The following is a 27,021-nucleotide window of genomic DNA, read 5'->3' on the forward strand; positions in this document are numbered from 1 at the left end:
GCCCCGCATCGGGCTCTCTGCTCAGCAGGGAGCCTGCTTCCTCCTCTCTCTCTGCCTGCCTCTCTGCCGACTTGTGATCTCTGTCAAATAAATAAAAATCTAAAAAAAAAAAAAAAAATTAAAGATATTAAAAAAATTAAAAAAAAATACTCGATAATCTAGATACTATGGACAAAAGGAAATCATAGGAACTTTTATCACTTTTATCACAATGTAAAAACATGTCTGGTCTAAACCTGCAGGAGGTTAGTTACCCAAGAGAAAAGCAAACAAAGTTTAATGGCTATTACTCTTGTTTCTGTATGAAACTGGTTGGCTGTTAGTAACAGTCAACAGCTCTAGAATGGTGGCCAGTCCCAAATCCAACTGGATGCTAGAATGATGAGGGGTCCTGATGTCACTGATATTTTCATGTTGTTGGATTCAGGATTTGCAAGGTTAGCATATCTAGTGATCCCGAGGCTGAACTGAACTTCCATCAGCAGATGCTGACCTGAGAGCTCACAGAATACAACGAAGACTAAGCTCATCTCAGTTATTCCTTCAGAATTACTTGTGGAATTATGAAGCAACAGAATTAAGACCTAAAATGCTAGATGTCTTTCTTTCAGATGGCTCAAATTTGAAACAACTTTTCAATTACAGCTTTATTTTTAGTGGCTTAAACAACAGAATCTTATTCTCATACAGTTCTGGAGGCCACGAATTCAAAATAAGTCTTACAGGGCTTTTATCAAGGTGCTTGCAGGGCGAGTTTCTTCTGGCAATTACAATTTCATAAGTTATTTTTATTCTTATCTCTAGCGTATTCATTTAATCATGCCTACGGAAAACAACTTCACCTGACGGCAATTTTTTTCTTCAGGGGAATGTGGTTCAAAGAGACAAGGGGCTATGTTGTTTAGATTTACTGTATAATTCAAGAGAATTATCTCTCAGCACATTGGGCACATCCAAATGGCACTTAAACACACAGTTTAGGAAAGGGGTAGAAAAGTTATATTCTAGGGGAAAAAAGAAATAGGGCGCTTAGGTGGCTCAGTTGGGTTAAGTGTCTGCTTTCGGCTCAGGTCGTGAACCTAGGGTCCTGGGATCAAGTCCTGCATTGTGCTCCTTGCTCAGCAGGGGGTCTACTTTTCCCTCTCCCTCTGCCCCTCCACCAAATTCATGCTCTCTAATATATAAAAAAAGAAAAAAGAAAAAAGAAGTTTTGGGGGCTGTAGGGGTGGTGATGATAGTTCTAACAGTATATAATTTCTTCTACAAATTCTCAATAACGCTTTAAAACAAAGTAGCTTCTTTCCTGAATTACAAATACCATATTTGATTGAAGTACTTCCCTCATTAAATAGAAAACTATCAAGATTATCCTCTGTGAACTGACTAAAATTGAACAAAATTATGTAATTATGAAAGGGGAGGAAAAAAAAAATACAACCATGACTGAAAGACAAGTTTACCTGTGCTTTTGGATGTGTCTGTTGTGAGGAATGCTGAGATTGCTGTTTCTGCTGAAGCTGAGCAAGCTGCTGCCTTTGCATTTGAACTAATTGCTGTTGATGTGTCTGAAACTGCTCTTCTGTGATACCCCCTGTTACTGGTAAAGGACATTCATTTCAGAAATAAGTATGTTTTAAAGTACTTTCTTAACAACACAAGCAGAATACAATATAAAATGATTGTGCAAGATGAAAAGCAACTGTAAATCATACATCTGCAAAAACCCAATAAAAAGCAAAACTGGTTTATGCTTACATCCACAATCTTCTAATGTCACATGCTAAAAAAGCTCCTATATGTATTTACTGTGTAACATAGTTCTAACATGAAGATTCTAACCATTTATTCAGACTTCGTGTCTTTGAGATCACGCTTAGTTCACTCTATCTTGGTAACTATATAATGAGAAAAACTTTCATTTATTAATGCAAACAATTATAATGACTAAGTGATGGCCTTAGTAAGAAAGCAGGACCATCTGCAAGACTGTAAACAATCCTTATTGCTGGTTTCCATTTAGGGCATTTTCTCTGATTATAAATCAGAGTAGAGGACAAAGATGTTCACCTAGTATAATCATTCGTTTTAAGCCAATATAGATCTTTTGCTAAAGTAAGTCTTAAGTTAAACCTAAAATATAAAAATAAAAATCTTAAGATAAACCCAAATATAAATATGGGCTAGAAATCAGAGAATTATTCAGAAAATTAAAGGTAGAATGCATCCTCCGATATAATGTCATACAGTGTTAATGAAAGTTAGATTTCAAGTAAAAATAAGACATCTAAGGGGTGCCTGGGTAGCTCAGTGTGTTAAAGCCTCTGCCTTCGGCTCAGGTCATGATCCCAGGGTCCTGGGATCGATCCCCACATCAGGATCTCTGATCAGCGGGGAGCCCGTCCCCCCTCTCCCCCGTCTCTGCCTGCCTCTCTGCCTATTTGCGATCTCCGTCTGTCAAATAAATAAATAAAATCTTAAAAAAAAAAAAAAGACATCTAAAACTTTCATTTAAGATTAGCTAAGAAAAAGTTGTAACAGGCAACATTTTTCTACATTTTCATTCACTGGTTTTCAAGTAGATCACTGATGAACTGAGTTGAGGACCCAAAGCTATTTCCAGAGAAGTTAGTACATTATCAAAACCAAGAAATTCTAAGTCCCATCAGAATACATCTACTACTAGATAATTTTCCTCTATTTTTCATTGCTTTCTTTCCTCTCTCCCAACTATTTCTTTGAATCAGCAAGTATTTACTATCCATGATGATGCAGACTGCTACATTAAGAGTTAAGTGAATATAGGGCAAAATAAACTATAAATGTTCTTGTGATAAAGTCCTGTGGTGGTGTTGGAAAGAAAAAATACATCAAAAATACCAACTAATGAGTCAACCTTTAAATGCAATTGAGCAATCAAATCAACAGGACCTAAAGGGGTTTAGCTAGAAGACTACACCCTCAACCGAAGTTACTTAACTACCCCCCTACCCCCAAGTTTTCCATTTGGTACAATTACAAATGAGAAACTTTAAAAAATGTGATGGTATAATATATGTTATGAATAATAGTCTATTTTCTATGAAAAGGGAGTTAGGTCCCAGAGATGGACAAAGCATTAGACAGGATTTCATTTCTGTTCTGCAATATTATCATTAAAATTTGTATTGGACTATGAAGGAAAAATAGTTCTTAGATAGCAATTTTATTTTTAGGAGATTAAAAGACCTGGGGCTGTGAAAGTGCTCACTCCAAAATTTTAATATTACCTGTGTTTTTGAAGTACACATTAGTTATCTTACTGAATTACCAACAAAATCAAATGTTTTCTTTGTCTGCACATGTTAAATTCACTGCAAGTGTTCTATTTTTAAATGAAAAAAGTATTTTTAATTCTAAATTTACAATCTTCAAAATCAAATGAAAATGTGAAGTATTCATGAATTTCCAGCTGTTTGAAAACCTTGGGAAAGAGATGAAAAATAGTTTATTAGATAAAAGGCAGAAAGGAAAAATCTTAAGTTAAACCCAAATAAATCTGTTTAAGTCTTAGGTGTACAGTGTGCCAATTCAAATGAAATGGACTTGGAATCTGGTGTTAGCACCGTCTACTCCCTCAGCATTATGTTCACCTAGAGCTGAGTTTTTTTGTTGTGGTGAAAGATGGGAGGTTACAGTGATAATGTGAGGAACAAACCAAATTAAGTGAATATACGTTTAAGGCTATTTCAAAACACAGAGAGAGAACACTGAGAATCTTCTTCTTCAAAATCTTTTAATTCAGAAAATCATGACACAGAAATCTCACTAATTCAGAGTAACTATGAACCTAAACTAGTACAAAGAACAAAAAGCACTTTTTAATTAAAAAATATATATATTACTTGGTAGTCTATGACTAGCAAAGTACTGCCAACTATAGGTGCCTGTGCCAGTAGTCTATAACTAGCAAAGTACTGCCAACTATAGGTGTTCTACTTTTTTTTATGAATGGATGATCATTTACATATATATTAAAAAGGCTGTCTCTTTTGGGGAAGAGAGGATATGTCTACTTATTGCCCTTTTCTGTTGAGACCATAAATCTGCTCAGGAACCCCATCCTTTTCCTCATAGAAAACTCATTAAAATTTCAACAAGACTCAATTCAAATTATTCAAATTAATGATCAGTGTTTCCTAACCTTTATAAACCTAGGCTAACTCTAATGCCAAAAATTTCATCCCTGATCCCATTACTGGTTGAGAATCACTGATATAAACTCAATTTAATTCTAAGATTATACTTGAAAAAAATGACATTTTTTTTTCTCCTCAAGCTTAGCATGTTACATTCATTTTTTACATCTAATTCTTTACTATCAAGTTTTGGGCTTGAAAACAAGCTGATGTTCCTCATTCAGAATCTTCTGGAACATTGTTCAGTATTATTTCAACTCTTTAGACAAAAAGAGCAATTAATAACTGTGGCACAGAATTAGAACACATACAAAAAATCCTTTCATTTTGTTAGGGTGGATGGAAAGTGGTAAGAAATATACGATTTTAATGGCACAGGCACCATACTGAATTTTCATTGTTACGGCTGCCTTAATGGTAGGTAGACTTGGTGGGTGGTTTGACTGAAAGCACCATCTCTACTGATTATTCTTCCTTTCATAAATTACTCAGATACTTTCACAAGAAATTTATTTTGTACACTGACTTGCAGTCATCAAAAGGCGAACATTAAAACATGCTGGGAAAGGTCGCAGTTACAGTGTGAAGAAATCTGTTTAGCGATGAGATAGACAATAAGGGAGACTAGCCTTGGGCGGGGGGAGGGGGTTATAGTGGAAAAAACGGAACTGGGAATGAAGAACAACAAAAAACCTATCTGCTTCTATTGCTTAGGGCCGAGCCAAGTTCTTTCCACTAATTGCTCGTAAGTTACTAGATTAAAACTGAAATTTATGCTGGTCATAAGTCTAAGCTACTCCATCCCTACAAGTCCTGCCAGTTTAAAAGTAACCACAAATCTGTTTTGTGAAGGGAGCAGTATTTCATTAATCTAGAAAGATGGGAAGTGTCCTTTTATTGGAGTAGGAAGTTTTCCAAATCTCTATGGTTAATACATGCTGAAAGATAGGTATACATATTATATAACTTTCCTCCTTATATATGCAAATATATCATTCTATACACATCAGTGGTGTACTTGCATTTCTAAATATTTTGTGTATATAACCAATAGTCTGTTTTTCACTAAAGCCCCTAAGCTTTCTGTTTTTTTTTTTTAAATTTTTGGTATCTGGCTCATTACTCATCTTAGATTTATCATTTGCTTTGCTCACTAGATGAATCTATGTATTTTTTCTTAGAATATCTGTCACCATCCTTGGAATGTTGATTTTGTTTTCAAAAGTCCTAGGCATTCTCATTTCATCTTTCACTTTTCAGGTATGTGGTTTCTGTATGGTGATCTGCTAGGCTGACCCCTTATTAGCTTTCCCTCCAATATTCTGACAGTGATCCATCAAAAATATACTCAAGGTATCTCCACTATATTTTACACTGGTTTAATAATTCTAAAGTCCAAGATCACTGTTTCTTAAACTTGGGCCCACAGAAGTAGTCTTATGTGAGAAGTCTTCCTAAGTATTTGCTAGCAGAAGAAAAATCTAAAGGAAACACATTCTGGATCTTCTGGATGATCATCTCACAACAGAACATGAACATATGATTTTTGTGTTTGTGTGCCTTTTAAAAATTATTTTTAATGCAGTGTTTCTCTAAGTGGGCTAATAAAGTGTGTATTCTTGGGAAGATGCGGATTTTTTTAAACACTAGCCTAGATCATGTTTTCATAGTTTAATGAAGAACATCTAATATGGCAGTAAAGGTTATCTAAAAGTCAAAATGAATATACTATTATGCAGTATTTCTTCATCTACAGGGTAGGTCTTTGTTACAAAAAAGTCTTAATATATGCTTTATTGAAGCAATGTTGACTATATGTACTTTTGTTTTAAAAGAGAGATCTGGGGCTGACGGGGGTGAGGAAGAGAGACCTATTTTAAACCTTGTAGTTCTAGCGAAAGTGAAAGTTCACATAAACCATCAGAGCTACTGTGAGGATAAATCTTTCTATCCTTCAAAGTTGACATTATTTGCCTAGGACTACACACATCTTTATAATGTAACTCTCACAGTTAAAGGCAAACTAATGAACAGACTGCAAAACTGTGAGGGTACAATGGGGGAAGATGGGAGGTACGGTCAGGGGTGAGGGGATGAAGAATGAGGAACAAATCAAATGTAAGAATAAAGAAAATAAAGACCCATTTAAGGGGCATCTGATTGGCTCAGTTGGTAGAGTGTGTGATTCCTGATCTGAGGGTTATAGGTTTGAGTCCCACATTGGGTGTAGAGATTGCTTAAAAAATAAAATAAAATCTTTAAAGACCCATTTTAACTTCTGATACCCAACCTAAATAGTTACAACTGAAATTTTAGTATTATTTCCTTGAGCAGTGTAACTAAAATCTTTTAATTCCTGAAATCTGAACCTATTTCTCATGCCTTTGGAAGCAACCATAAGTTAAAAACGAAACCTTGTGAAGTACCTTGGCTAGTTGTGAAAATGTAGTTTTACCTATTCAAAGACTTTTACACTTGCAAACATTTCGTAACAATTTAAGAATGAAAAAGAACCGGACAAAAATTTTAAAATCAAGAATTTCTCCTGGAAAACTGTCCATAGTACTGATGTTCTTACAAATTGGTAATGTTAAAATATTTGCAGCTGGTCAAAAGGGTACTAATATCTATTCAATATATGAAGACAAATGGGAGGGAAAAAATGCTCACTGCATCCATGTGTTAGTCAAAACCAAGGTTAAATGTAAGTTAATCCAGCTCTTCAAGTCTGAAACAATAAAGATTCTTTCATTCATTCAAAAGTAGTCTCTACACCCAACATGGGGCTTGAACTCACAACCCTGAGATCAAGAGTCACATTTTATACCAACTGAAACTGCCAGGTGCCCCAGGCAAAACTACTTTAAGATATGCAGTCCATTTTCTTAAGTTTTGGATTTAAGAACAATCTCTCAAATGAATAATTAAATACTGCAGTTTCAAATGACTAAAAACTTTATCATCTATTATATAAAGAATGTAATACTTGCCATGTGCTGTAAGCTCCTTTAAAGGATTATTGTCTTGTAAAACTACAACTCTCAAACACTTAACATAGTGCTTTGTATATTAATAATTTCAAATAATTATGTGTGAAATTAGTTTTCCTTGGTTACTCACTTGCCATGTTCAGCACAATCTATCTTTCCTTTCTGTCCTGCTATTGAGAAGACTTTTTCAGCTAAGAAAACAGATCTTTATTAATAGTAAGACATTTGTCTTTGCTTTAAAATGGAGTCTTCAGGTTTAGTTCTTTTAATACCTAGGACATACATTTCAATTTGTTTTAAGTCCTTTATGATATCACAAATAACAAATAACAATCAGAATATATTTAGGAGATATTAACTGGGTTATTAACTGGGTTATTAACAAAATAAAATTCTTTGCCACTAACCTTCAAGTTTTTTTAAGAACTAAAAAACCTGTGATATAAATATTACTGATAAGGGTATGAGATTTCTATTTCTGATTAAACACTTTATTTGTTGCGATTTCCCACCTGTGAAACAGAAAATTCAGTTCTTGTAATCTGTCTAGCTCAGTGATACACTCTGTAAGGTAAATATATGGTCCTGTGTTAGTCTTTTTACTCTTAAAGACCAACACCCTCTCATGACCAAGTCCACCAAGAATATGCAGAGGGCAACAGTATTAATAAAGGCCTAAAGATGAAAAGAATTAAAAGAAATAAAAAACAGACGAGTGTTCAATTCTTTCGTCTATGTCCATCAAACATAAAATTACCAACTTTCTAAAAACTCCTACATCCTTCTCTTTAAGTTGATGAAGGAATTCTATCAGTATTTACTGAACTGTAGTGGAATCCACTTAAATCACCTAACCAGAACTGAAAGGACTATGTAATGAACAGAACTGGTACAAATGGGTACTTAAAACTGTTATGGCTTCTCAACTGTTTAGAAAATGCTGTGCCATCATGCATTTATGTACCTGTGTCTAGTGTTTCAAAACAAATGCATATATATATATAAACTTGTGGCCTCAATAACTACTAGAGGATCACAGCTAAGAAGGAAAACTTCAAACAAACTTCCTTTACTCTAGCAACAGAACTAAATATATACCTGAAAATTTCTATTTAAAAACTAATTCTAGGGGTGCCTGAGTGGCTCAGTAGGTTAGGCGACCTTCGGCTCAGGTCATGATCCCGGAGTCCTGGGATTGAGTACTACATTGGGCTCCTCGTTCAGCAGGGAGCCTGCTTCCCTCTTTGCCTGCACTCCCACATTGTGCTCTCTGTCAAATAAGTAAATAAAATCTTTAAAACAAAACAAAGCAAAAAAACAGGACACTGATTCTAATGCAGCTTAGTTTTTGCATAAGTCTTGAAATTTGTCAAGAAGGAAATGGTACTGTGTTGAGAATACTAAAAAATTAAGACAGAAAATATTATACAGACCAAAAAGACTATTTTTTTTTAATGGTAGGGGAAAGGCAAAAATTAAAAAAATTTACTATGAAGTTAACATCACATATTTGTCACTTAAGTTACCTGAAAGGTGCATGCGTACCTAAGGTACTTTTAATGCTTATATTATGCTGATGTATTATGACAGTGTCATAAAATTCTAGAGCCAATTATTATGGAATTATTTAAGTTTCAGTAAGTTATATTCTGAATCTATACAGATAGAGTAATGATGATACAATAACATACACAACCTATACATATTTTCTGAGGAAGAGTCAAGTCAAATCCTTCTGAAGTTTACTGGGAATGTACAATAGAAAGCTGCAAATATCTGGTCATACTCATGTTGAGATGAAAAGTAAAATCGTTTTTTGGTATGGTACACACTGTTAGAGAAGAAACTCAATCTATCAAATCTAATTATAAATGCCTGTATTGAGATATTTTTAAACTCCCTTTTTGGCAAAAATTATTTTGAGTAATTTTTGGTACAGGAATTCTGGTTCAGTTAAATAATTTGAACACTGTCATGGGGCTGGCAGAAAAAAATAATCTGACCTAATATTCGTCAACTTCCTATTACCTTTAGATTTCTAAGAAGCTTACCACCACAAATCATATTTAGTATTTATCTATTTCAGCTTCAAAACCTCATTAAACTTCACAGATCAATGAAACTTTATATAACGGGATACCATTTTCCTTGCCTAAGTTTGCTTAGAGAAAAGTAACTAATTTGGAGGAACAACATGTAAACCTCTAATCACTCAACAAATTCAATTTTCTATTATAATCTTTAAACAGATAAATGTCTAGGTCAAGTTTAAAAATAAGCAGTCCAGTAACAGAAAAAGACTGAACATGACTGAGACCAAATTTAAAAACTAAAACGCGGGTGCCTGGGTGGCTCAGTGGGTTAAGGCCTCTGCCTTCAGTTCAGGTCATGATCCCAGGGTCATGGAATCAAGCCCCACGTCAGGCTCTCTGCTCAGTGGGGAGCCTGCTTCCTCCTCTCTCTCTCTGCCTGCCTCTGCCTACTTGTGATTTCTCTCTGATCAGAGGTAAGCTATCAAATAAAATTATAACTATTCATGGGGAGCTTCTTAAAAAAATCATTTTTCAGAAACAAAGAATTCAGTGGTACTCCTAGGAGCAATGCCTACATTTGAGCAAAGCTAGTATACAAAAAAGGGAAACTTTCTTTAACAAGTGCACACTATGGCTACGAAAATCTGGCAGCAGCTTATAACCCTTTTGCCTATAGGGAACTTCTATGCATTCTGCCTACACATTTACCATACCAGGCACACATGCTCAAAATATAAGTCAGGGTTTTACAGGTTTTAGGACATTGTTTAAAATGTGAAGCACAGTAATAGAGTTTAGCTTCTTAGGCTGGGAAAAAAAACTGTAGTAGGTTAAGATAAAAAATTCCTTTCTTCAGTGGGATTATGAAAATAAACCTTCAAAATTTATCCTGAGCACTTGGCACTTTAGTGGATAATGAAAATTAAGGAGAAAAAAAGAGCAGGATATATTTTAACAAAATGAGAGCTTACCTGATATGCCATTCTTGCTGGTGTTCAATAAAGCTACAGATGCTGCAGAAACTCTTTTATTGTTCACAGTCTGCCCTGATTTTCTTGAGGTACATTCTTCACTATCACTGTCCTGTAAATTTAGTAGCCTTGGCTGGAAACACTGTAGTCGACATGATCTGATATTGCTTAGTATTTCAGAAAGGGACAGTCTATTTTCACAATGTTTACTGGAAGCATTGGTCCGAGTGAGATTAGAAGAAAAGTCTATAGTTTGGGAAGAGCTTGAAAAACCATTCAGCATTTCAGGGTCTATCTGTTTCAGGACTGGGTCATGTTCTGTGGATATTCGGTCCATAATGACCCTGAAAAACAATATAAAACCAAATATTATCTGGAAGAACTTAACATTTTCTCTGTATCTTCCCTTCCAGCTTACAAAAAAAAACCAGGCCAAAACAAATAGTTTACCTTCCACCTCTGCCAATTCGCCTCCTTGCAAATCCTATACATCTTCTTGGGACTGTGAGTGTTGTAAGGCAATGCCTGTATCTCAACTTATCCAAATCTGCCAATTCTGAATTTTCAAATGAGTGGTTAGCTTGGTCTAAACGAGGCTGAAAAGGAAAAAAAAATTAAAACTCACGAAGTAACTCTGAAATGAAGAGAAGTCAAATCATGCTAAAAATAAAGTACAGCATTAGCAGATCAATTAAAATTTAGTTATTAAACTGTAAAATTAGGGTTTAAGTGACATTAACAAGATAAAATTTTATAAAACTGAATGAAAAGTTCACTCACCAAAATCACTCAAAATGAATTTAATATTTTAGGGTAGAATATTTTTTAGAAGAAATATGTATTTAAAGAAAAATATGCATTTAATATCTATGTAGAAAAGTAGAGATATGGGGTGGCTCAGAGGGTTAAGACTCTGCCTTCCACTCAGGTCATGATCTCAGAGTCCCCACAGTGGGCTCTCTGATCAGCAGGGAGCCTGCCCCCCCCAACCTCTCTCTCTCTGCCTGCCTCTCTGCCTACTTGGGATCTCTGTCCGTCAAATAAATAAAATTAAAAAAAAAAAAAAAAAAGTAGAGATAGTAAAGTTTGTAATTCATAGGTTTCCTATTGAGAGAAGTCAGAAGGAAATTTTTTTTTAACCAAAATTGTACTTTAAGCATGTATGGGTCAGGCTGACACTTCTTTATTTTTCTGGGCCTTAACATTTCTCTACCTTTTAATAATAATTTTCTCACTCTCTCATTAGTGTAACTTGCAAATAACTTTCTACACTAAACACACATATGCACACACTCTGAAAGACTGGAAGTGTAGATGTTAACATAAATAAACCAAGACAAATGGTCTCTGCAAGTCATATCTGAAAGCTATCTGTGTAACTCTATAATTAGCTATACCTTATCTGAAAACCTGAGCATTTGGGAGTGAGGGTCATTCCTGACATAATGCTGTACCAAAACTTGACTTACTAGCAATTTCTAAGTGTGTCAACATGTTTGAATAGAATTATTATATAAGATATTGCTATGAGGAAAGTCTAAAAATGATTCTTTTATGTTTAATCCTTACTTGGTATATATGCACAAGATGGACTTGCCTAAAATAAATTTTAATAAGCAGCAACAATCAAAATTTGGGGGCATCTGCGTGGCTCAGTTGGTTAAGTGGCCAACTCTTGATTTTGGCTCAGGTCATGATCTTAGGGTCATGGGATCGAGGCCCTCATCGGGCTCCCTGCTGAGTAGCAGGGAGTCTGCTTCAGGATTCTTTCTCCCTTTGCCCCTCCCTGACTGCCCAGAGGGGCACACATACACTTTCTCTTTCCAATAAATAAATAAATCTTTTAAATGAAGCTACAATTAAAGCCTAAAGTAAAAATAAATCTCTAAAATTTGGAATTTTAAATTATTAATTTCCAAGTAAAGAATTCTGATATTTTCAACATCTTCTGAAAGGACTCAGTACCTCTGAGCATCTTTTACTGGTATGTGTATAGGGGACAGTAAAAAAAAAAAATGCTGATGGACTTCCCATTTTCACATTAAGACTAAAATTACCTTGACAAGAGTTACCTATTAATTCCAGTCCACAAAAACACTATAAAAACAAAGTTCTTACAGCGTAATACTGGCATCCTGCTCGCCTCCTGAAAGCACAGGGACCATCGGGATCATTTTCTTCTTCAGGTTCTGATACAGGGGATGGTACCTAGAAAAAAGAGGCATGATACATTCCATTTAGGAATTCAAAAGCCAACAACAGATCAATCTTTGTAATGGTCTAAAATCAGAATCTGACCACAAACAGTGAATCACTCCTATAGTTTATATAGCAGGCAGTAAATTCTCCCAAATAAAGACTAGCACAGATTTTCTATGGTTAAACATGATTACTTGGGATGGATTAGCTCTTGCAGGAAAGTCAACATGGTATTTTGTAATTGCTTCTGAACATGTAAGTACCTAAGAATTAGTAGTTTTAACATATTCCATTTATATTTTGTAAATAATATGCGGCCATACATACTTTATTTTTGACAGTTATGCTTCACCCACAGGTAGATGTATTTTTATGCAGTAACTTTCTCTCTCTGTAATAAAGCCAAAAACTAGGAAGCAAAAAATGGCTTATGAATAGTGCTCCCCTCAAAGACATTAGAGGTCACATATTTTTTCTCAAAGAGAATTCCTTATTTCCCTACTCATTTAAAAAAAAAAAATCACTTTTTAAAATAGTTTTTATTTGAATTCCAGTTAGTTAACATAAAGTGTAATATTAGTTTCAAGCACACAGTTTAGTAAAATCACTTTTTAAACATGGCAGATCAGAAGCAGAAAATTAGAAGAGGAAAGGAGACTTCCCTCTTGCAGACTAGCTGCAGAGAGAAGTGATAAGCCCACAACCTGACAGCAAAAGAAAAAATAAAAACTTCCAAAAAGCTATCATATAATTAAAAGGTATTCTGCCTAGAACCTTGTGATCTTAGATTAAATATCCCTATATAATGTGAGTGGACCCCTGGGCAACACTGATCCATTAGAACAAACTCTATAAATGTCATAAAAATGGATTAAATGATATACAAATATACTCTGATACAGCAGAGAAATAATATGGTTTAGATAAACTTCTACCCATGACGGTTAAAATAAAAAAAAAAGTTTTGGTACTTAAGTTTCAGCAGTCTCGTAATTTCACTTTGGAGTACATCTCTTTTTCTGACAACGCTGGCTCAACCATATTTACTTGCAAATTTTGAACCTCACAAATCCCTCTCTTCCTATTTTGAGAGGAAAAATGTGTCTCCACATTATTTCCAAACTGTGGTAATTACCACTGAGCAGGGTCATCCATGGGAGAAAGGCATTTGTTTGAGGTTCCAATATACCTCCACCAACCCTAAGGGGGAGACATAGAAACAGTAAGCTGGGGCTGATTCTTCTTCCCAGGTTAAAAAGCCCCAAACCTGAAATTTGAAAGGAAATCTTAAATGTGAATTTTATATTTTGATTCCTTTGCATATTGTCTACCTCTTCTAAACTACACACAGGGAAGGGTTACAAAGTCTTAAAATTTTTTTGCATAGAACATACCACCCCTTTGTCCCGACCACCATTCCCCAGGACTGCATTCCAGAATTTGGTCTGAGACATAGGAAAACAGAGTTGATATTCGGAGAATCAGAAGTGTGACTAAGAAAAGATAGGATTTTTAATTCTGCTCTGCTGCAAATCAGTTGGGTAAGTCTTAAGCTAAAATGTTTGTTCTCTTAAGGCTTCCTATTCTTTTCTTCCTTGTTTACTGGGCAAAGAAGAAAACATATGATTATTTTAATGATCTTTTTAGAAATAAAATCCTGATTTTATAAAAGCTACATCCTAAAATAGCTGCTCACTGAATGATGTCCAATTATGTAGGTAAATACTTTTTAGTAACAAGAGGATATCATTATAAAATTAATGAGGGTTTTTAAAGATCTAGTAAAAGGACAGAGAGGAACCTAAAATTTCAAAATATAATCAAAATTTTGAAATTTTCATGTGGGTCTGATGGCTGGGTATGATGTGAATAAACACAAGAATTCAGAACAGAAACAAAGGTCCCTTAAATGCATGAGGAATGAACGATTAGCATGTGAGTGTGCCCTACCATTAACGTGATGGACTTATTACAGCTAGAAAGGAAAAGTTTCTAGAGGTCATAATATCACATGTGTCATTCTTAAAGGGCTGGGTGTCTAAAGCAAAACTATGTAAGCTCTTCTGAGTACTACCAATATAAGGCTATTACTGATATATAATAAACCATGTCATATTCTTATTTAAAATTCTTTAATGTCCCAGTATATTTAATGTAGAAGCCATTTGCCACTCGACTACTATTCCAAGCATCATTCTGTTCCAACTCTCTTCTCCTTTGTGTATGCAGCAATGTTTTCACTCATATGCTGTTCCCCCTACCTAGAGCCCCTCCCTATTATTTCTATATGGAAAACCACTATTTGTTAGGACATTACTTCCTCATTTCTTCAAAATGGCTATGTCCTATGGCTATTCAAAGCACTGAGTCTAACTGGATGATCCTTTGACAAAAGTAATGAATTATTTCCTTAAGTGTTTTTCAAGAGTGTACTAAATTAAACATACCTTTGTGCATTTGTTACAATCCAGACAAATACTAAAATATTATCTATAGTGATAGAAGTGATAGTGATAGAAGAATTTAAAAAAATACATAATCTACTCAAAGGGGACACATTTTACACTTTCATGTAAACTCTAGATTTTAAATAGTTACAACCATAACTGTTTTATAGACAATCTTGCTTCCAGACATATATGTAATGTTGGTTTAAAAAGTTTTTTTCTTTTAGAGCAATGAAGCAAAAGTGTTAAAATAGTATGCATTTGTTATATAGCATTCTCTTTAGGTTGCTTATACCATATAGAAAAGAAAAAAGAAAAGGGTATTGCTAGACAAGGTGCTAAACTATAAATATATGTTTATCTTTTAAAATTGATCTTTTAATATACAAAGGTCTTGTTTTAAAAATAGCACTTGTGAATGTAAAATTAAGATTTTTAAAATATATAGCAAACACTTTGCTATAAACTGCTGCAATATAAACCAAAGAACTGTCTTCACAATTTACAACTTGAATTAGTTCTTCTTAATCTTTAAAATTAAATGGTTATCACCAAACAAAGCAGCAAAATTTACATTCAAAGTTATAAAATAAAATGCTGGTGGAATATAGTTTTTAAAAAAAGGGAATTATTGGGGCGCCTGGGTGGCTCAGTGGGTTGAAGCCTCTGCCTTCGGCTCGGGTCATGGTCCCAGGGTCCTGGGATCGAGCCCCATGTCGGGCTCTATGCTCAGCGGGGAGCCTGCTTCCCCTCTCTCGCTCTGCCTGCCTCTCTGCCTATTTATGATCTCTGTCAAATAAATAAATAAAATCTTTAAAAAAAAAATTAAAAAAATTTAAAAAGGGAATTATTATTGATGAATATTTACAATTAGGTATTAACTATCTTAAAATATTGATAATCCATTTCTAATAGTTTTTTTTTTTTAAGATTTTGTTTATTTTTTTGACAGAGAGAGACACAGTGAGAGAGGGAACACAACAGAGGGAGTGGGACTCAGGGATCATGAACTGAGCTGAAGTCAGACGCTTAATGACTGAGCCACCCAGGCGCCCCTCTAATAGTCTACTTTAAAATAGGGGGAAAGAATAGTAATGTTCACTTTTACAGAAGATAAAATTGAAAACCACCTAAATGCTCCACAGAGAATAAATTCTACCCAACTGATAGAAAATAATGGAAAGTAAATATCATTTCTGTGGGCACATAAATACTGTGGAAAATGTATATATGCTATATAACATTAGGTGAAGAAAATAAGAATCAAAACTAAGAGGTCAATCATGTTTTAAAATATAGCAATATAAAAGACTAAAAGGAAATGTCTTTAAAATAGTTTTAAAACAAGCACCTGTGGAAATTCATCTTCATCTGAGCTGTGAAAGTCATATTGCTTAATATCACTCTTATTGATCACAGGCAATGTCTCAGGAGTGGGTTGCTGAGATGTTATCAAAGCCTCTGCTTTAGGCTTCTTTGGGTACTTCTTCTTTTGACGAACCACATCAGAAGCCTCTTCTTTCAAAGACAAATGATGAGGGTGCTGTTTACATGACGATTTTTCCCCCAAAAGGAAGAAATGAAAATCATTTTAGAAATCATGAAAAACTATACTGCTCTTTGAAAAACATACATTTTACCCAGGAGGTGATTTTATTTACTGTTTTTAGTATGCAAAAATTACGTGATCATAAATTGAAAAATGTTTTACTTTTTGCAAGTTGTGATTAAAAATCGTAATGGTACTTAATTTTTTATATTGTTATTTATACTTAAACTAAGATGTTAGTGATTTTTAGTAATTGCTTTATTATTATGCAAGCATTTAAAAGTACTTAAATTCAATTTTATTTAAATCCACTGTATTAAAATGAACTTTATTTTTCAAATAACTTGAATTAGATTATAAATTCATTAATTTATTTCTACACTTATTTCCAATCTGCAGCTAGTAATTTTTTTGAGGAAAAATAAGTTTATTAACTAGAAAAAAAAGTTTACTTTTTTAGAATGCATAATTGCTGCCTTCACAGAACAATAATCAAACTGTTCTCAAGTACCCCAGAATTCTGTGACAGCACTTGAGAGGCCATCTGGCAAGAAAATGACTGATGGGGTAGGTTTCTAACCCCCCTTGCTCTCCATTCCTCAGCGGAGAAGTTCTATTTCTATGCATTTTAACATAACAGTATTCCATTTAATAAGTAGGGATTCACTACTTAAAAAGTTTGAAAATGATTATTCTAAGCACCAAAGTACAAGTAATATGAAAGTGAAAAAATATTTAGGAAGTTCTACATTTTCCATGTAGTCCACATTTTTGTTAAAACTACTGCAGGGTCAAAAATGGTATACACAATGAAAGTGCTGCTTAAATAGTAAATTATTTAGTGATATAGCTAAGTCTCATACAATGGATATAGCTATGACATCCAAAAGAAAAGTCCTAACTCTTAGAAACTGCCTATATTTTAAGGTAGGATGTGCGACCAAGCAAATACAGTTATCTCCGTATAATGAGGTAGAGCAACAATGGATGCAACCATATCTCTAACACTAGTAAACAGGGGGAGTGTTTATTCTTACAGATAATCTAAAATAGGAATCAATACATAATAAAAGCTGATTCTGTCAGTAATTTCAGGTTGAGATTTCAAATTCTATGCCTATCATATACCTGAAAAAAGCATTAGTTTATATAAAATGGATTAAAAAAAATAACTTAGAAAATTACATTAATTGCACTGGTAAATTTTTGGCTATAGAGGCAAGTGTGATTGAAAAAGAATCAGGTAGGTGGGCTAGATGCCTGTGATGAATAAGAAAGAACTTTGGTGTTTAAATTGACATCAGTTGAATAAAAGGAGGAGTCTTCCTGCTCCACATTCTTCTTTGACCTTTAAGAACGAACCCATGAAAAGTAAGAATTGTGTACATTTTTTAAAAGATGAATTTTCCACAAACACCCTATGTTGCTTTTTAAATCCTGCTACACAGAAAGCTCTATCTAAATACTCAAGTCAATATTTTTTTCTTATTTAAAACTAAACTCCTTAAAGTTTTATTAATTTTTATTATTTCTCAATTGAACAATTAATGTACCACATGAATCCTGAATAAATAAAATTCCTCAAAGTCTGAGAGACTAAAATAATCACGGAGTCTAGATCTTTCTATTAGGAAGAAAACAGGATTTGAATGTTATAGGACTTCTTCAAATCACTCCAACTAGATAGCAGTTGATAAATGCTGGTTCTGGAAGTGATGATGAAAGTAAGAGTAACTTTCAATAGTCTCAATGAAGAAAGCTTTAATCTTAAGATTTTGATGCCTGCCACTCCAACACAGGATTTGTTAAGGCTAGTGATAAAAAGTAGACTTTAATTTACCCATATTCTGTAGGGAAGCAGATGGCATAGTGAAAAGCACACGGTTTTTTTGTTATGAGACCTGGACCTAAACCTTGAATCAGCCCCTTATCAGCTATACGATCTAGAAGTCATACCAGGGTAAAATCTGTGTCAAAGGGCTGCTGTAAGGATTAATGAGTTAATTTGTACGTAAAAATTCCTAGCAAGTGCTTGGCAAATACTAAAAACAACACATGTTAATTATGTTTTCCTTAACCAAAGTATTCTAAGACAACTGATGAAACCAGTAATTCTCTGATCAATATTACCATATGGGCTTCTCCCCAGAGGATATTCACCTTAGTTTTACATTCTTGGACTTTGTGATGATTTCCATTATGAAGAGTTGCTGGAGTGGCATATAACTCTTTGTCTGATCTATTGATTTTCACTTCATTAAGGATTTCACCACCATAGTCTCCCAAATGATATCTTGGAAAGGTAACAAAATATAAGAAATGTTTTATAGTTTAAAAATAAAAACAATGATCTTGCAATGAACTGGAACACAACTAATCAAATAGAATTAAATTAATCAGATTATTCTTAAAAGAGAAAACTTACAGGAATAAAGCAGCTCATATTTGGGATTTAGCAAAAACCAACCAACCAAAAAACCCAAGGAATCTCTGAAGGGACACAAAAGACAAATTTCTCACATATTTAATATTTTAAAAAAATGGAAAATGATGTTTAGAATGCTTACCTCAGGAATCACATAAAACTGTTAGGTTTGATATAGTTTATTTAACTATATAGGAAAATGACTATCATATTAGAGACACATTTTTTTTTTTTAAAGATTTATCCATTCTAAAGATAGAGTGCACACAGGAAGGGGGAGCACAGAGGCAAAAGCAGAGAGAGAATCTCCAGCAGACTCCCTGTTGAACATGGAGTCCTCTGCTGAGGGGGGCTTGATCTCAGGATCCTGAGATTATGACCTGAGCTGAAATTAAGAGCTGGATGCCTGAGCCACCCAGGTGCTCCATGAAGAACACTGTTAAAATGCACTGAAACAAAAAATGCTTACTACTTAGTCAGAAAATAAAATAATCTAAACATTCATTTCCCTCAAATTTTAAAGGAAACTTAAATAAAAAGAATGGTCAAAATGACCCCCAGGTTCTTTTCTAAGTAAAATTCAAGGATTCTGGGAAAAAAAAAATTAAGTGTCTTAGAGGAGCTATATGTATTACACACAAATTTGAAATCCAAACTGATAATCTAGTATTTTTTAAAAAATAGTAACACATGAATTCTTCAAAAAATGTAGAATTTGAGCATCTATTCCAATTGTTTTAAAGCTAGACAAAAAACAAAACAAAACATATGGTTTGGTTATATTTTACCCAACATCTGGCTAAAGCTTTGATTAGTATATAACAGTAGCAATGTTACCTTTTCTCCACAACTTCTAAGGTTAAGTGCAATAGTTCTCGTTTTGTTTTCTCTCTTCTCTTAATCATTTCCAAAATTGTTATGGCTCTACTAAACTCTCGTCTCAACTTCAACATCTTTTCATAAGAGGCTTCATCATTCTTACGATTCTATTGAAAATAAATTTTAGAAGAATAAACAATCCAATTATCCACATTTCCATTTTCATTCAACAAAATCTTATGAGATCCAAATATGTTCCATAAAAGCAAAATGTTAAAAATGTTAAATGTAAAAAATAATCTTAAACAGCAACTACATAAGAGAACCTATCTATTTAACTCTGAAAATAGAAGTATAAGCAAATAGCTCTCAAATATTAAAAAAAAAAATGTTGCCCATTGTTGAAAAGACGGAATAACAGAGGGGATCATTCCAATGTAAACAAAATCTTAAGTCTGCCTGAAACAAAACCTAGTGTACCAGAAAATGTAGTCCATTCAAATTGATGCAATATATTTTCTAGTGACAGAGAGAAACAGTTCTGTCAACTCAAGGTTACCTAAAAATAGCCAAAATGGGTCTCTATCCATCTATCCAGTTCTGTAATTGTGGGCTGGAAGGTTCAATATACCACAATATAAACACTTGCCTTGACAAGCAAAACCACTCAGAAACTCAAGATATAAAACTGTAAGTCGGATATAAAGCATCTCAAGGAATGTAATTATTATGTTTCAAAGTAATTAACACCTCTCATTGCAGGGCAAAAACCAAGTGAAAACTCTGAATTTTAGAGTATTGTTAAGAAGTTCCTTCTTCTTAAGAAGATTTAATTAACAACTCAGAGTGAAAGTCCTGCTTAGTAATTAGACAAGGCTCAGTTGTAATTAGCAGCATCTATCTGCCTATGAAAGTTATGGTTAATATATTTTGTTTAATCAAATAACCACAGAATATTTATATTAGGCATGGAACTATTTGCTTAAAAACAGACCTTATTCTATGTATCTTATTATTCTATGTACCCAGACAGACTGCATTTACACAATCTTTCCACCCTTGAGTTAATAACTCAATATGACATTATGACCCAGCAACTGTACTAGGTATTTACCCAAGGGATACAAAAATAGTGATCTGAAGGGGAACATGTACCTTAATGTAAGAGCACTATCCACAATAGCCAAAATATGGAAAAAGCCCACATGTCTGTAGACTGATGAATGAATAATGGATGTGTGTGTGTGCCTATCTCTTTTTCTATATATACATATATAAAATGAAATATTACTCAGCCATAAAAAAGAATGCAATCTTGCCACTTGCAATGGCATGGATGGAAGTAGAGTGTATTATGCTAAGTGAAATTATTCAGTAAGAGAAAGATAAATACCCTATGATTTCACTCATATGTCAAACTAAAGAAACAAAATAGATGAACATGGGGGAAGGGAAGGAAAAATAAAAATAACAGAGAAAGAGTCAAACCATTAGAGACTCTTAACTTCAGAGAACAAACTGAGAGTTCCTGGAGGGAAGGTGGGTGGGATATGGGATAACTGGGTGATGGGGATTAAGAAGAGGACTTGATATAATGACCACTGGGTGATATATATAAATGATGAATCACTAAATTCTACCCCATACACACACACACAGACACAGACACACACACACACACACACACACACACACGTAAGTAAAATTAGTAGTCATATTTTAAAAAATTTTTGAGACTAGATGAATATACACTGCCCCTTCATCCCTAAGCACTTTATTTTTTTATTTTTTAAAGATTTTATTTATTTATTTGCCAGAGACAGAGGGAGAGAGAGCGAGCACAGGCAGACAAAGAGGCAGGCAGAGGCAGAGGGAGAAGCAGGCTCCCTGCCGAGCAAGGAGCCCGATGTGGGACTCGATCCCAGGACTCTGGGATCATGACCTGAGCCGAAGGCAGCTGCTTAACCAACTGAGCCACCCAGGCGTCCCCCTAAGCACTTTAATATGGACTTTACAGAAACAGTGATACTCTCTTATATAACCAATACTAGTTTCAAAATCAGGAAATTAACATTGACTTTATTCATATTTCACTAATTATCCCACTAATGTCCTTTTTGACAACAAATATAATTCTAAATACATTTTTAATATGTCTACATAATTGTTGCTATGACGGACATTAGCGGAACAATTTTTATTATTAAATTCACTCATAATATCAAATTTTTTCTTGGTCTAGGATCTGATTCAGGATTACAAATGTACTTAGTTGTCATGTCACTTTAATTTCCTATGATTTGGAATAGTTCCTTTGTCTTTCTACAGTGATCATGACCTTGACATTTTTAAAAAAGATTTATTTATTTATGTGGGGGGGAGGAGTCTTAAGCAGACTCCACACTGAGTGCAGAGCCTGACGCAAGGCTCCATCCCACGACCCTAAGATCACAATCTGAGCTGAAGCCTAGAGGTGGCTGCTTAACTGCCCATGCCATCCAGGCATCCCAAGATCTTGACATTTTTAAAAAATAGTAACCACTCATTTTTGTAGGGCTGTTCCTCAATTTGGGTTTCTTTGATGTTTTTTCATAATTTAATTCAGGTTATATTTTCTTAATAGGATTATCACATAAGTGGTATTGTATCCCTCTCCTATGTCAGGAGTTAAATGATACTTATTTGTCTCCTTACTGTTGATGGTAACTTTGTTTACTTAAGATGGTGTCTGTCAGCTTTCTTCAAATAACTTTTTTCCTTTTTTAATTAAAAGATTATGTACCTTGTTTCTCATCAAATTTCCTCCCAATACTTTATGATTATTATTACTATCATGGTTGCCAAATGGCGATTTTCAAACTTCCTCATTCCACTGACACTCAAAGGTAAAATTCTACTGTTAAGGGAAAGTGTTCCCTTCTCTTTTATCAATCCATCCATTTACCAATCATCCATCCATCCATTCGTCCATCCGTCCATCCATCTATTTATATCAGTATGGACTCATGGATTACTTATACTCTATGGGTTATTCATTACTGTATTTATACTGACACTTAGAACTGTCCCACATCTGGTTAGTAGAGTTCCCCTTCAAGCTGGCTCTTCAGGCCGTCCAACATTCAGATCGGTATAACATTCCTTAATTTTCAATCAACAGTCTTACTTTCTGGCATAGCAGAATGCCAGATAAGCTTATCCTTATACTTTCCTAGCCCTCGACCAGGAAACACTATTTTCCTAAGAAAATGGAAATGATCTACATAGTAGGCATGCTCACTGTTACTCAGCATCATTGCTTCTAGACCCTCTCAGCAAACAGAACTTAAGAAATAACACCTGTAATATGTATAGGTACATATACATGCACAGATCCACATCTATTTCTGACTCTTTCTCTATAAAAACAGTGAGTTCATACTGACATTTTCTCCATGCTTTTCAGATGGCCCTAATCCTGTTTTTAAATCCACTCATTTTCTTTATCTGTCGTCACAACAGTCCCTGCTCTGGACCAACTCTTCTCTCCTTGTTCCCAGTTACATATTATAGTTCTGACCTACTGCCAAATCTCTAGGAAGTGGTTCTCAAACTGCACTTTTTCACTTTTAAATTGTTGCACTTTAGAATTAACTACAGATCTTTTTATAACCAAGGGTAATTCACAGGAGACTGTCATGCAGCCAGACTGAGAACAACTACTCTTGAGTTTCCTCTCCTGTCTATCTTGTTTATTCTGGGCCACACAGAAGGAGGAGAGAAAGTGCAGTTGTTAACAGTTGTATCTATGGGATTAAACATATTAAACACACATGCTGATTCAAGACTTTCCAATCAGTGCTTTCAGACATGCTGGTGCCTTAAGACTTTCTCATTTAAGAATGTCCTTAAGTACTTAAGCACTCGCATATTAAATATTAGTTTAGTGAATTAAAATTAAATTCTAGACTGCCAAGAAAATATTTCAGAAGTCCTTTATTTAAGAACCTTTATATCTAGCTATATACACGTTTTCAATTTTGTGGAAACGAAAGTAGAGAACCATTGTTAGCTGTATTCATTTTTGTATATCCCATTGCCCACCTCTGAATACCTAGGGGTATCTACTATTGACTGCTTTCCCAACGTTCTCATTTTGAAACACATAAATATTTCTAAGCTGTATTAGTATGCATGAAGGGTCCCACAACTGAAAACAGAGAGGAATAAAAAGACTACCAGAAAAGAAAATGGACCACTCTACAGAGGAAGGTCAAAATAACAGATAAAAGAAAGGGTAGAAATTAGTGTCAGGAAAAAGTGGTAGTAGTTATTCACAATGGTGAAGCACCTAAACATATGAACCCAGTCTAGCAATTCTCAATATACACTAGTTAGAAAACAGTGATTTAATCTATTTAAGAATTAAACGAATTTAAATATTTAGAATATTCTTTACATGTCAATAAATACTGCTAATTTTAAGTACCCACTCACTAAAAGAAGTCCAATGATACTCTTCCTTCAAAACACATTGCTAAAAGTCTATGTTTTACAATACAGCTGAATCAATTACATTGCTTTTAAAGATCCTACTTATTTATCTGAGAGAAAAAGCATGAGCAGGAGTGGTGACAGGGGCAGAGGGAGAAGCAGACTCCCTGCTGAGCAGGGAGATATAGGGGTTGATCCCAAGACCTGAGGATCATGACCTGAGCTGAGGGCAGATGCTTAACCGACTCAGTCATCCAGGTGCCCCAATTACATTTTTTTAAAAAAGCAGATAGTAGTTCAGATTTTTTAATGGTTCAGATAGACCTCTCCTTCCTCATGTTCAATTGTCTATATTTATAAACTTACCTCATGTTAGTCTTTTCTAAGCAAGATGTTAGATCTCCATAAAGTATCTTAGATTTCCTTAGCTAAGAACTGAAATGCCAAATTGAAAACTTAGCCTGGGTTAGGGTATGTCATCTACACTTGGGAAATCCAAGAAAGACTTACAGAAAGTGGTTGTTAACCAGTAAGAGAATTTCTCCTAAAACACACTATTCCTAGCAGCTGTTACGCTTCACAGCTGTTATATTAACAACTGACAATGACAAGCTTTTAATGTTAGGAGAAACTGGAATCCACAGAAAATGCTTTGCCTCCAAATCACAATTACTCATGGCTTTTACATTTATATGTTCCAATTTTTTGTGGGTTAGAGAATGTATTACTATGTATGGTGTTTACTGTTAATTATGAGAAATGGAAGACAGTGAATACCCCCTCTGAAGTTAACAGGTTCCTCTATACCATAACATGAGACCTTTTTCTCTCAAAATTCCAGCTCATACTGCTTCTGAAAGGCAGATGGGGACAAGTTCATCAATTTGAAATTTGCCACAATGGACAACTCAGAAAAGAAGAAAAACATTCCACTCTTACTTTTGACTATTGTCAGAACAGGCTTGAAAATGAACTTTCCCTACTTCTCATGACCCCATAGTAGGTAGAGGCAGTAAAGTCCATTTTTATTTGCAAGAATTAGAATGTGGTTTCAAAGGAGATATTAAGTTCTTAAGCTATCTAAGAGGGTATGTATAGAATTTACCGAAGAACTCATATTTCTGAGGTACATAAAGATATATAATTCCTTTTACTACTTCAATTTCAAGTCTGAAACGGTATAAATAGACCTATAAAGGGCATGGGTATTATACCAACAGAAGCTGACCGATGAAGCTACTGAAGAGAGCAGGATTTCTAACGTTAAGTTTAACAATGTTATTAGCTCCCCTGTATGTTCAAGGTATTCAAAATTATTGAAGTTATTAGCAGAAAAAAAACTGGTCTTAAGTACTATTAAGGCACACTCAATTAAATCTAATTTGCACATTACCTTTCGAGTTTGCATTTTCTCTGTTCTCCTCCGAAAGGCAACATAAGGGTCATTGTTGGTAGAGCCGTCTCTTTTCTCTTGTTTTATCTGAGGAATGAGGGATGGCCCCCTGCAGTTTTTACGTTTTCTTACCCAGTAGTCATACACAGCTTTAATAAGGTAATCATCTTCATTTAGCAGCAGTTTTGCTTCCTGAAGTGTTACAAGCTAAATGAAAAATACAAATTGTCGTCATCCATAAGGTTTGAAAAAGAGAAATCAAAGTTAAGCTATATATACCTATAGAAAAAAATGTCATCAGTCTAACAATTATGATCAGACATCATAATGGCAGAAAACACAATTCAATTTTGAAATTTTATGAAGGATTTATTGGTAAAAAGATTTATCTAAAAAACTGTATTTTGCTCTGAGAGATACTAAGTACCAGAACTTATAATATTTAAGAAGTCTAAATGAACAACAGTTGAGAAGATTTATGCCTCAGTTAAGTCTGTTGTTATGTCTGGAATAGTGATCCTAGGATGGTTCCTCTAGGAACTGTCACACTGGTATTTTAGGGATCCACTTCTTTATCAATGCATATATATATAAAGCTGACGTATCTCAAACTAAGGGTTTAGAAAAAATTGCTTGGTCATATCTATTTCCTTACTGCTGGTGAAGATACAATAGATTGATCAGCTTTAGCAGAATGAATTATGGGTTAATCACATCCATCTACAGTGAACTCTAAATAAAGATAATGGGAGCTTTAAGTCTCCAGTTGTAAGACTGGAAAACCTCAGTGAAGGGCATGCCAATCTTTTCACTTTTATCATTTTGGAGATGAAGATTCATTTTTAAAACAAATTGAGGTATCTCCTAAGAAATGTTTTGCTAAAACTTGGAAATGAAGGGGAAAATTTTCTTTCTGAAACTGTAAGATCAATATAGGATTTATCTGATGGTTGTTATGAAGTCAACTAAAGATAGCATGACCCAACAAATAAATCTGATTTCTCATACTGGTGTAATTTCACAGAATAAATGCAATGGTCATTGGACTTCCAGTCCTATGATGGTGATTATCAGGACTAATGAGTTTTTTTTTTTTTTAAAGATTTATTTATTTATTTATTTATTTGGCAGAGATCACAAGTAGGCAGAGAGGCAGGCAGAGAGAGAGAGGAGGAAGCAGGCTCCCTGCTGAGCATAGAGTCCGATGCGGGGCTCTCGATCCCAGGTCCCTGGGATCATGACCTGAGCAGAAGGCAGAGGCTTTAACCCACTGAGCCATCCAGGCGCCCTTAATTAGTTGGTTTCTTATTATAAGTTGACTGCCAAGACAGGCCACAGGAAGAGAATATACTGACAATGACAACTCAAGTATTCTAGTTCATGTAATGATTACATTTAGTGCAATAAAATTTTATGTGCCCACAGTTTGGCTTAATCAATGTCTCAGTGAAGTCATATTAATTTCATCTGAATGGCTGAGTAACTTGGGTCTTTAAAGTGGTGGGCCAGAGCCTGGAACAAGATATCAAACTGAAAGAACTAATACT

General features: G+C 34.5%; 1 protein-coding gene across 3 annotated transcripts in view; it reads right to left on the bottom strand.

The window, feature by feature from the left end:
• The window catches only part of EPC2 (enhancer of polycomb homolog 2), a 113,831-nt gene that overhangs the window by 5,177 nt on the left and 81,633 nt on the right, over positions 1–27,021 (bottom strand). Inside the window, exons 4-11 of one of the 3 annotated variants that reach the window (XM_059394323.1) lie at positions 25,475–25,681; positions 19,627–19,775; positions 18,525–18,657; positions 16,167–16,358; positions 12,288–12,377; positions 10,620–10,765; positions 10,170–10,513; positions 1,461–1,591 (exon numbers count right to left, since the gene is read on the bottom strand). In XM_059394323.1, the coding sequence (XP_059250306.1) occupies positions 1,461–1,591; positions 10,170–10,513; positions 10,620–10,765; positions 12,288–12,377; positions 16,167–16,358; positions 18,525–18,657; positions 19,627–19,775; positions 25,475–25,681 (1,392 nt within the window). Of the gene's footprint in view, positions 1–1,460; positions 1,598–10,169; positions 10,514–10,619; positions 10,766–12,287; positions 12,378–16,166; positions 16,359–18,524; positions 18,658–19,626; positions 19,776–25,474; positions 25,682–27,021 lie in introns of all 3 variants that reach the window. The other 2 variants (XM_059394322.1, XM_059394324.1) reach the window with 2 other exon arrangements.

This window comes from Mustela nigripes, chromosome 3 (genome assembly GCF_022355385.1).
Source record: "Mustela nigripes isolate SB6536 chromosome 3, MUSNIG.SB6536, whole genome shotgun sequence".
Lineage (NCBI taxonomy): Eukaryota > Metazoa > Chordata > Mammalia > Carnivora > Mustelidae > Mustela > Mustela nigripes.